At 39.1% G+C, this 12,455-nt stretch overlaps 1 protein-coding gene across 1 annotated transcript in view; it reads left to right on the top strand.

The window, feature by feature from the left end:
• The first annotated feature begins 8,103 nt into the window (after positions 1 to 8,103).
• The window catches only part of SPATA31H1 (SPATA31 subfamily H member 1), a 33,662-nt gene continuing 29,310 nt past the window's right edge, over positions 8,104 to 12,455 (top strand). Inside the window, exon 1 of the mRNA XM_059942614.1 lies at positions 8,104 to 8,247. Within this exon, the coding sequence (XP_059798597.1) occupies positions 8,104 to 8,247 (144 nt within the window). The remainder of the gene's footprint in view (positions 8,248 to 12,455) is intronic.

The raw sequence follows: 12,455 nt of genomic DNA, 5'->3' as shown, positions 1-12,455 counted from the left end.
ACCTCTTCCTAACTCTACAACTCAAGAGGGGTAAAGTTAGGAAAAGATCCTGCAAAGGCTCTCAGCTTCTCTTTACCCACAACTCTCCCCCATGCACTTCCATTAAGAAAATTAATTCGTCTCTCATCCTGGCATCATGAGCAGGGTCAAGTCAGAGAAGATACCCAGCTTTCCAGGGCTGGAGGAGGCAGAGCCAACATGTGCAGTAGCCCTACTCCTACATGTGGAATGGGTAGGTTGCAGGGTCAGATTTCCCCAAGGCTGGATGCAGAAGGACACTAGAAGTCCAGAGGTTCTTTCTTTTTTTTTTTTACTCGCCAAGTACTTGGATGGTGCAAAGATATCAAGTGAATTCAATTCGTATACAGTTGCATGTGATACTCAGGTGTTATAAACAAGGTGGTATACTGCTCACCTTGGGAAACTTTAGAGGCTGGGCTACACTCTGGCATTGTAGAGGAGAAAAAGATGACTAAGATCTGATCCCCACCCCCTGGGAACTCACAAGCAGATATGAGCAATTGCAATACAGGACAGAGATCATTGAAGTGGATTCCACCAGCAAGCTAGGTACAGAGAACTGCCATAATTGTTCTGAGGATATTACAGGGTAGGCCAAGAATCAAGGACAGCTTTGGAAGAAGGAGGTTGCGGTGGAGTGAGGGAACATTCAAAGAAAACCCGGGAATGTTTGGAGGCTTGCATGGGTGTGTGGATCCAATATCAGACAGTCAAGTCATTGTCAGTGGAACCTGAGCTCTAGGAAGAGCTAAAGAGATTCAAAGATTTTTAAAGACCTATCCAGATGCAAAAGGTAGGGTGACAACTTTTACCACTATTTAGAGAAAGCAAATATCTGAGGGCAAGAACAGCTAGAGGGTAATCTGTATCAACACAAGACAGTAATTTCTCCTGAAATGACTAAAAGGGTCTAACCCAAAAGACTGGGTTGGATTGTGGAGGATGAAGGAAACAATTTCCTGCTATATCTATTTACTAGATCAAAAGTAAGAGGTGCAGAGGCAGAAGATATTTGGATATTACATATACTTCATATTTAATGTATTTAAAGATGGAACTCATGAGGTCTCCCCCAAGTCAGCTATTCTTTTTATAACTCAGGTGGTCTGGAATATTAGGGTGGAGCAAGTTCCCATGGGACAGTAAGGTTGAAGGAGGATTTGGGGACCAGGTAAGAGGTAGAGGGGCCCCAACATGGCTCTACGGATGGGCCCTACAAGCACAGCAAAATGTCTAAGATCCAATCTAAACTCAGGTATGGTTTAGAGAGGTGGGTTAAATCCTAGGGCTGACGGGACAGGCACTGCATCTAGGTCGCAAAATGCTTTCATCCTGGAAAAGAGAAGAATTGGGCTTAACTGTAAACTAGTGGCTGGGGTGCTGTGGTATGAGAGAGATAGGAAGAAGAGCCTGGAGCACCTTGTAGTGCCAGAAAGTAACGAAGTCCTCATAAAAACAAAAGGATGGGGTCATGTCAAAGGGACCCAGGAGCCCACCTGAAAGAGCTCCCAGTGGCCAAAGCCGGAACAATTTGAGCAACAATATAAATAATGTCGTATTGGACTATAACACAAAGTAGAAATTAGGTGTACATGAGTTCATACTGATATAATAAAATAATTGAATAAATAAATGAGGAGCAAAATCTCCCTAACACAAGAATTCCAAATAATACATGTAGATATACCCCACTCCAGGAAATGGAGCTTAATAACCCCTCACTCTCTACAACCCCTGTATGGGCAAAAGTAAGAGGCTTGTTTCCAAAGAACAGAGTATTGAAAGAGAAAAATAGAGGCTTCACATTGGAAAAGTCTGGCAAGCACTACCTTAACCAAGTACTGGAAATTAGCGTCACCAATTGATATCATGTACCACCTGATATGATGTAACGAGAAGGAGAAGGACACGTCACCTCAGTATTCTTCCCCAAACCTCAGTCTGAGCATAAGGAAAACATTAGAGAAACCCAAATTTAAGAACATTTTACGAAAGAACTGCCTAGTGCTCCTCAAAACAATAAAGGTCATAGAAAACAAAGATTGAGAAACCAAGCAACAGTTGTTACTGTATAGGACCTACAGTACTCAAAGGAGAAATAAACAAATCCACAATCACAGTGAAAATTTTATACACTTGTCTTAGTAATTGGTGGAACTGTATTCAGTATCCTGTAATAAACCATAATGGAAAAGAATATGAAAAGAATATATATGTATAATTGAATCACTTTGCAATACAGCAGAAATTAATACAACATCGTAAATCAACTATACTTCAATAAAATAAATTTTTTAAAAAAAGAGACAAGAAAGAAAACTATCAGGAAAAAAAAAAAAAAAAAAAAAGAAAGACTGAGAAACCATCACAAGACCAGAGGAGATGAAGGAGGCATGACAACTAAATACAGGTCCTGGACAAAAAAAGGACGTTAGTGGAAAAACTGGTGAAATTCGAATGAAGTATGGAGTTTAGTTAATAGTGAATGTACCAATGTTGTTCACATAGATTTTTCAAGTATAACAAAGTTAAAACATTAGGTGAAACTGGGTGAAGGACATACAGTCACTCACTGTGCTATCTTTGCAACTTTTCTGTAAATCAAAACTTTCCAAGATAAAGTGTTCTTTTCTTTTAAGGTCAAATTTATTGTCATAAAATTATTCATAATACATTATTATTTTTTTCCTTGTTGGTTATCCATTTTAAATATAGCAGTGTGTGCATTTCAATCCCGAACTCCCAGTCTATCCCTCCCCCCAACCCTTCCCCCTTGGTAACCATAAGTTTATTCTCTAAGTCTGTGAGTCTGTTTCTGTTTTGTAAATAAGTACATTTGTAACCATTTTTTAAAGATTCCACATATAAGTAATATCATATGACATTTTTCTTTCTCTGTCTGACTTACTTCACTTAGTATGATAGTCTCCAGGTCCATCCATGTTGCTGCAAATGGCATTATTTCATTCTTTTTAATGGCTGAGTAATATTCCATTGTATATATGTACCCCACTTCTTTATCCATTCCTTTGTTGATGGATATTTAGGTTGCTTCCATGTCTTGGCTATTGTAAACAGTGCTGCAATGAACATTGGGGTGCATGTATCCTTTCAAACCATGTTTTTCTCTGGATATATGCCTGGGAGTGGGATTGCTGGATCATATGGTAGCTTTCAAATAAAGTTTTTAAAAAAATAAAATTAAAATTACTACAGTAACAAGTATATGGGAAGAGGTAAGTAGAGTTATAATATCCTGAGGCCCTTGATTTATCCATAAAAAAGATAAAAGTTTTGATTAATTTAAGAATTTGATAGGTTAAATGTGCATATTGCATTTTAAAAAGAATCCACTAAAAATGGGGTTGGCGAACTCTTTCTATAAAGGGATGGACAGGAAATATTTTCGTCTTTGCAGGCCCCCTGTAGTCTTTGTTGTAACTACTCAACTCTACTGTGGTAGCATGAAAGCAGACAGACTATGTATAAAATGGGTGTGGCCGTGTTCCAAAAATTCTTCATTTACAAAAATAAGCAGCAAGCTAGATTTGACCCACCTGCCACCGTTTGCCAACCCTGGCACTAAAAGAACAGAAACAGAGAGTATAACTTCCAGTTAGTAAAGGGGAAGATAGAGAGATTAATTTAAAATACTTAGTTGTCTAAATAAAGACAAGAAAAAAGAGAAAAACATAAAACAGGAAAAAATAGAAAGTACAAAGTAAAAGGGTAGATTTTGGTCTAATTATTTTAGCAATTACATTAAATGTAAGTGGAATACATGCTCCAGTTAAAATCTATTTATTTTGGATGTGTCACTTACAAATAACATATATTTATTTTATTGAAGTATAGTTGTTTTACAATGTTGTGTTAATTTCTGCCGTACAGCAAAGTGATTCAGTTATATAAATATTCTTTTTCATATTCCTTTCCATTATGGTTTATTATAGGATATTAAATATAGTTCCCTGTGCTATACAGTAGGACTTTGCTATTTATCCCTTCTATATGTAAGAGTTTCTATCTGCTATTCCCAAACTCCCAATCCATCCCTCCCACACCCCATCCCCTTGGCAACCACAAGTCTGTTCTCTATATCTGTGAGTCTGTTTCTGTTTTGTAGATTACTTCATTTGTGTCATATTTTAGATTCCACATATAAGTGATATAACAAATAACATATATTTAGATTTTGGTTTATTTTGTATCCAATATTACAACAAAGGGATATAAAACGGTTGAAAGTAAAAGAGTGGAAAAAGGTATACCATGCGAATACCAACCAAAAGAAAACTGCTATAGCAATACTAATATCAGACACAATAAGTTAAGGCAAAAAACATTACTAGAGATAGAGGGTCGGCATAGTGATAAAAGATTTAATTCACCAGTAATAAATTATGATTTTAAATAACAATTAAAAATATATAAAGCAAGGGGGGCTTCCCTGGTGGCGCAGTGGGTAAGAATCCGCCTGACAATGCAGAGGACACGGGTTCGAGCCCTGGTCCGGGAAGATCCCACATGCCACGGAGCAACTAAGCCCGTGCGCCACAACTACTGAGCCTGCGCTCTAGGGCCCGTGAGCCACAACTACTGAGCCTGCATGCCACAACTACTGAAACCCACGTGCCTAGAGCCCGTGCTCCGCAACAAGAGAAGCCACTGCAATGAGAAGCCCACGCACCACAACGAAGAGTAGCTCCCGCTCGCCGCAACTAGAGAAAGCCCACACGCAGCAACGAAGACCCAACACAGCCACACACACACACAATATATATATATATATATATATATATATATATATATATATATATATAGCAAAAATCTACAGTACTCAAAGGAGAAATAAACAAATGCACAGTCATAGTGGGAGATTTTACACACTTGTCTTAGTAGTTGGTGGAAAAGAGCAGACAAAAGCTTAGGAATAATATAGACTTGAACATCAAGATTAACAGAATTGGACTTTGCTGGCGGTCCAGTGGTTAAGACTGTGCACTTCCACTGCATGGGGCACAGGTTCCATCCCTGGCTGGGGAACTAAGATCCTGCATGACCAAAAAAAAGATTAGCAGAATTGACCAAATGGACTTAGACTACCGTCACCACCTTCCACCCCGCCACAGGCAGCAGGGGAAGCTCTGAAGAGACACTATTTTTAACACTTGCAGAATATGTCTTATCTTTAAGCACAGATAGAATTTTTTAAATTGACCATAAACTGCGAATAAAGTCTTAAAACTATTTCAAAGGATTGAAATTAAAGTATATATTCTGACCACAATGCAACTTTGGTAGACAACTAGAAAATCTCCTTATGTCTAGAAATTTTTAAATTTCTACTAAATAATCTATGGATCAAAGAAGAAATCATTATGGAAATTAGAAAATAGTTGGAACAGAATGATAAACATTCTATATATCATAACTTGTGGAATGAAGCTAAAGTAGTAATTAGGAGGAAATTTATATCTTCAAATGCACAATTAGGGGAAAAGGACTAAAAGTGAATGATCAAGGCATTCATCTTAAGAAGTTAGAAAAAAAACCCAGCACAATAAATCCAAAGAAAGTAGAAGTAGTTATATGTCAATTATATCTCAATAAGCCTGGGGGAGGGGGAAGCAAGTAGAAGTAAGGAAATAATAAAGACAAAAGCATAACTTATTGAAATAGAGTACAAATATACAGAAAAGTTCGTTCTTTGAAGGGATTAATTACAATTGATAAATCTCTAGCAAGATAGATAAAGGAAAAGGAAGAGAGAGAGAGAGGGAGGAAAGGCACAAATAACCAATATCAGAAACACAAAGGAGACAGTACTACCTTTGAATAGCTTTATGTCAATACATTTGAAAATGTAGATTAAATAGAAAACTTGCTAGAAAATATAGCTCTCCTAAGCTGACTCAAAAAAAAAAAAAACCTGAAACAAAAACAAATTGTCAATAGTATTATAACCTTCAAATAAATTCAATCTGTAGTCAAAAATCTTCACTCAAAGAAATCTCCAGGCTCGCATGGCTTTGCTGACGAGTTGTACCAAATGCTGAAGGATCAAATAGTTCCATCTTCTATAAACTCTTTCGGAGCATAAAAAAAAAAGAGGAAACATTCCCCAACTCATAAGTCTAGTATAACCTTGATACCAAAAGCCTGAAAAGGACAGCAAGAGAGGAAAATTACAGGTTGGCTTCACCCATAAAAATAGGTCACAAAAATCCTAAAAAAAATTAGCAACTGGAATGCAGCAATACATTTAAAGACAAAATGCCCAATTAACTTATGAAGATGTGTTCACACGTTAGTAATTACTAGTAATCAGAGAAATTTAAGTTAAAACCACAATGAAATATCATTACCACATATACCAGGTTGGCTAAAATTAAACAGCTTGACAATACCATGTTGGCATGAAAAAAGAGCAAGAAGAACTGCTATTCACCACTGGTGGAACTATTAATTGACATAACCACTTAGGAAAGACAGTTTGGCACTGTCTACTAAAGTTTGAGTTACACCTACTCTACAACCTAGCAATTCCACTCTTAGATAGATACTTCGATCAGACATTCTCCAATTGTGATTCCTGACCCACAGTCTCAGCATCATCTGGAAACTCCCTAGAAATGCCAAATTCCTGGCCTCCAGTCCAACTTAATCAGCAATCAGTGCCCAGCAATCTGTGTTTTAACAAGCCCTCCAGATGATTCTGATACATGTTAAAGCTTGAAAACCACTGCCATAGAGAAATAGGAATATATGTTCACCAAGACACATGGACAAGCATGTTTTTAATAGCATTGTTGATAATAGCCAGAGATGAAAACAAGACAAATGTCCAACATCATAATGGACAAATTTATTATGAAATAGTTATATAATGCAATGAACTAATAAAAGTGAATGAATCTCAGCTGTACAAAATAGCATGATGACTCTCAAACAAAATGGTGAGTAAATATTTGAGACCCCCCAAAAATACATTTTTATATACATATAGAAAAAGGTTCTTGTCGAAGCATATACGTGTTTCAAGAGCCCAAAACTGTACCTCCAGCCCTAATCTTCTTTTTAGAACTCCAGGCTGGCATATAACTAGTACCTGCCACATAATGTGTGCTCAGAATGACAGGCCTCATTCTTTATAATCTTTATAGTGACTGCAGAGTATTTTATAATATGGACATATCATATTTATTTAACCAGGGCCTTGTTGATGGACTTTTCAAGTATATTACTTTGGCTGCCCAAATAAACTGAAAATTCTATGAGGTGAGAGATCATGTCTGCCTTCTTCTAAGACAGTGCCTGCTATTCAATAATTATTTAATTGAATGGATTTTCCGAATTAATTTTCCTATAAGAAAAAAATGGCCTGACCAGTTTTATTTATCTTTGTTACAGCATAAATCAATTCCTTATAAATTTAGTTTTCAGTGAATTAACTCTAGAAAATCCAGTCAATTCTGGGCGTGATGACAAAATAAATCGTCTGCACTTGGAAAATATTCTAGACTTGGAGTAGTGTGATCCTCTAAGGTCATTTAATTTCCCTACGTGATATCTCTTCTCTGTCTCAATGCAACAGCAACTAGGAAATGTGTCAAGCATTGGAGTTAGGAAACCATATATCATACATTTTCTGAGAGTACCTACTTAAAGTACCTACTTAAAGCTTTCTTAAATGTTCTTGACCCTGCATTCTAATGTGTGATTTGGAACATATGACACCATGCCTGGACCTCTAGGGAGTGACTGGCTCCAGAGAGGATGCTTATAGGGCAAAACAGGCCATTTGGAAAGCCTGCTCCTTTGAAACCTTGCCTCCATACTCTCTGGTTTATAACACGTGATTCTTCTTCAATCCTAGAAGAATCGTAAAGGAGCTTCCTTGAGCATTGGCTGTCAGAGCAGGACACAAGGGCAGCTGCAGGAAAGGGCAGCAGGCGTATGGCTCAGAGAAGAGACTTAAGCAGCAAGCACATTGGCTGGACCCTTGGAATGCCCACTGTGATGTCATATTGAGTCATGAGGGATAAAACTGTTTGGCTGAGAGGGGCATGGGGTTGAATAATGGCTCTGGTTTGGAAGCTAACCATCCCACTGCCACCATATGTCAGCCTTCTACTATTATTTGGTTTCCTTGTCTGGGGGCTTTGGGTGACGTTTTCTGGGAAGCAGAGTAGGGAGCAGGTGGCAGCCAAGACGCACTCAGAGGTAAGTGATGCAACACTCTCTTGAAACTCACTGCTCCCTGCCCCTGCCCCTGTCCCTGGAGACATAGAAACTCCTAATCTTGGGCAGTGGGAGGAATTGATGGTGGGAAGAGGGGAGTTGAGGTAGTGCCTATGGATGTCGTCCTGCAAGTCACTCTCGGTCCTTTTCCCTTCAATACATTTCAACAAACCTTGAGCACCTATTATATATGGCAGCATACTAGACATTGAAGAAGAATAAAACACCACCTCCACCTTTTCGAGGTATAGTGGGGGAGAAAGTCAGATATATATATATATATATATATATATATATATATATACACACACATACATACATACATATATAAAACCCAAGACATATATATATATGTGTGTGTATATATATATATATATATATATATCCCAAGGAAAGAGAAAGGGATGAGTTAATAGAGGTGTAAATATTGCTGAAGAGATGGGAAGTAAAGAGTATTCTAGGATCTATAAAATGCCTTTGCGGGGAGCTTAGGTTTGAGCTGTGCTTCAGAGGAAGGGTAGGATTTTGAAGTTGGATAGGATGGGCGGAGGAGAGTAGTGGAAGACTTTCTGGACAGAAGGAATTGATCGGGGGAAAGCATGGGAAGCAGAAGAGCGCTGGATGTGTTCAAGGAGAGGTGAAGACACCTATCAGGAATGGAGTGTACAAGTGTAGGGAACCGGTTGGGGTGAAGTGAGAGAAAATGTCGCAAAGTGGTTAGGGGTCCCATTGTAGAGGGCTTCAAACACCAGACTGAATACTTTGTATAAATATTATTCTGTCTGCAATTGAAAGGCATCAAAGATTTTAAAGCCAGGGGAAAATGTGCTTAGATCTGTGTTTTAGAGCACAGAATTTAAACTTTCAAAAGTTTAAACTCTAAACTTTTTTTTCTCAAACATACCACTTGGGAGGCTAATTAAAAAGCAGATTCTGATTCAGTAGCAGATTCTGAATCAGTAGAATTCTGATTCTAATTCAGGAAGGGATTGAGATTCTGCAATTCTAATGAGCTCCCAGGTGATCCTATTGCTATTGAACTGAGCACCATACTTTATTTTGACTTTCTTTTTTTTTTTGGCTGCATCATGTGGGTTGCAGGATCTTGGTTCCCCAACCAGGGATTGAACCTAGGGCCATGGCAGTGAAAGCACCAAGTCCTAACCATTGTACCGCCAGGGAAGTCCCAAGCACCATGCTTTGAATGTGAGGCTTTAAATAACTCCAGTGAGTGCATATGGTGGTTCTCTGGTGTAGCTAATCCCGTAGGAGGCTACTTTAAAGACTTAGTGGGAAGGAGGGGGAAGGAAGTGAAAGAATCAGAGCAGTAAGATGGAAAAGAGGACATTGATTCATTCCCCCGGTGTTTATCACCCACTGCCACCACCATGTACAAGGCACTCCTCTGGGCACTATGGATGCAGCAGTAAATGGAAGGGACAAAAATCTCTGCCCTCGGGGCTGTGAGAGAGGAGGAGGGTCCTGAGGTGAAAGTTTGGCTATAGGAAGTGAGGCAGAAAGAGAGTAAAGGGATTGAGTCTTTTTTTTCCTGATTGGGCCTCAAATATAAAGAGTTAATTACAAACATTATCATCATTTTCCTATGAGGACTATATTCATCTTTGTATCCCCTATGTCTGGTATACTGCCTGGCATATAGTAAGTGCTCCACAGGTGTTTGTGAAATGAAAGGATGACTTCTCAGTTTTAACCCTGAATGATTGAAGAGATGGCATTTTAAGCAACATAAGAAACACCTGACAGAAGTTGTAAGTGTAGCAGGAGGCGGAAAATGTATGTGGACATATTCGTCAAGCAGCTCAAATTAATAGTCTGGACATGTGCTGTCCAATCTAGTATCCACTGGCCACATGTGGCCATTTACATCTAAATTAATCAGAACTAAATAAAATTTAAAATTCCTTAATTGCACTACCTACATTTCAAGTGTTCAGATATGATGATTTCCATTATCATAGAAAATTCTATTGGGTAGCACTAACTTAGACTCTAGATCTTGGAAATAGATAGTGGTTATCCATACATTTGGCAACAAAATCCTTTAAAAATTTTCCTCAGAAACATCTCTCAAATGTAGCCATCCAGATTCAGTGTCATTATCTTAACTAAGACTCCTCTTGAACTATTTTCAGTCGCTAAGTGGTCTCCTACAAACGTTTTCCAGCCTAGAGCATAGACCCTGGCTCTACAAAACAAAACTACAGGGCTTCTGTGGTGGTGCAGTGGTTAAGAATCCGCCTGCCAATGCAGGGGACAAGGGTTCGAGCCCTGGTCCGGGAAGATCCCACATGCCGTGGAGCAAGTAAGCCCGTGTGCCACCACTACTGAGCCTGCGCTCTAGAGCCCAGGAGCCACAACTACTGAGCCCACGTGCCACAACTACTGAAGCCTGCACGCCTACAGCCTGTGCTCCGCAACAAGAGAAGCCACCGCAATGGGAAGCCCGCGCACCGCAACAAAGAGTAGACCCCGCTTGCCGCAACTAGAGAAAGCCCACGTGCAGCAATGAAGACCCAACGCAGCCAAAAATATAATTAATAAATAAATAACGTTTAACAAACAAACAAACAAAAAATTACAGTACACACAAAACCTCCCAAAGCTGATTGTGACACTCTGCTAAAAGTAACTAAAGAAACTAACGAAAATCTCTCAGCATCCCACTGCCTGCAGCAGCAGCATTTCTCATCTTTTTTTTTTTTTAATTTTTATTTATTTTTAAATTTATTTTATTTTTGGCTGCTTTGGGTCTTTGTTGCTGCGTGCAGGCTTTTCTCTAGTTGCGGCGAGCGGGGGCTACTTTTTGTTGCAGTTGCACGGGCTTCTCGTTGCGGTGGCTTCTCCTGCCATGGAGCTCGGGCTCTAGGCATGTGGGCTTCAGTAGTTGTGGCACGTGGGCTCAGTAGTTGTGGCTCACGGGCTCCAGAGCACGGGCTCAGTAGTTTTGTGCACACCGGCTTAGCTGCTCTGTGGCTCGTGGGATCTTTCCAGACCAGGGCTCGAACCTGTGTCCCCTGCATTGGCAGGCGGATTCTTAATCACTGCGCCACCAGGGAAGCCAGCCCTTCTAATCCTTTTTGACTCTCAAACTTTCATTGCCAAAATTTGTCAACCACCTTAAGAATTTAAAAATCATTTTGTCCCTTTTTCATAATATATGATAAGTGATTTTAGGTAAATAATATTTCATTTTACAACAGTGTTTTCTTAAAATTTCAAAGTTCATTTTAACATCATCTGTAAAAGACAAATGTTCACTTTTCCCCATGTAACAAGTGATGCATGATATTTAATTGACTTTGTAACAAATATGAATTTTCCCCAACACTTAGGTATGAGAAATGGCAAATATATTTCTTTGTCTACATCAAGTATAATCCAGCTTAAACTTCCTATCACCTAGGTTGGCAAAAAGTCTAGTATCTGTTTTTCTTCCCCAATCTTTGCACTGTATAAGAACTCTGGAGTGGGGGCAATTTATCCGAAATAGCAGGGGGCAGGTCCTTAGCCATCGGAATAGCTGTTGCTTTTCCTCTTTGCCATCTGAAGGCAAAAATTGTGGCTGTGTGTCAAGTTTGGTCACAGAGACCTTTGCCAAGGCCCCCAGTCCACTATATCTGAGCTCTTAAGACCAGGAGGAATAAATTTCATCAGGCTCAGGGCCCACTACACAGCAAACCTGCAGTGTCAGTGCTGTTTCCCAGTTTCAGGGAGTCAGCTGACCTCTTCTTAATTCTAGAAGCACCAAACACTAAACCTCTGGCACAATTCAGCTTAAAATCCTCCACAGGCCTAGTCTTATATGAGGGTTGTCTCATATATTGAGACATATCATATATTGGAGGTTCCAGGCAATCATTTCGGCACCAAAAAACTAACTCCCTACTGTGGATTAGGAGAACCAAGACTATAAGAACAAAGTCCTGGCTACCTTCTTTGGTGAGGGGAAACGTTAGTCTCTTTCCCAAAAGGATGCAGCGATAAAAACAAAGTAGAGTGTAAATTACACAATGTCACTTTCTACATAAAATAAAAATATTTCTCACTACATATTTGTGTAAGAAGAAGTTTTTTGTCAACAATTCTACTTTTTATTCAGGTATACAGGTTCCCCCGGCTATCCAAAAGTAGAGTGAGCCTGTGAAACCTTTTGTAAGCCAAAATGACAC

Source organism: Balaenoptera ricei, chromosome 13 (genome assembly GCF_028023285.1).
Source record: "Balaenoptera ricei isolate mBalRic1 chromosome 13, mBalRic1.hap2, whole genome shotgun sequence".
Taxonomy (NCBI): domain Eukaryota; kingdom Metazoa; phylum Chordata; class Mammalia; order Artiodactyla; family Balaenopteridae; genus Balaenoptera; species Balaenoptera ricei.
The sequence above is the reverse complement of the archived record's forward strand: the minus strand, read 5'-3'. Positions and strand labels throughout refer to the sequence as shown.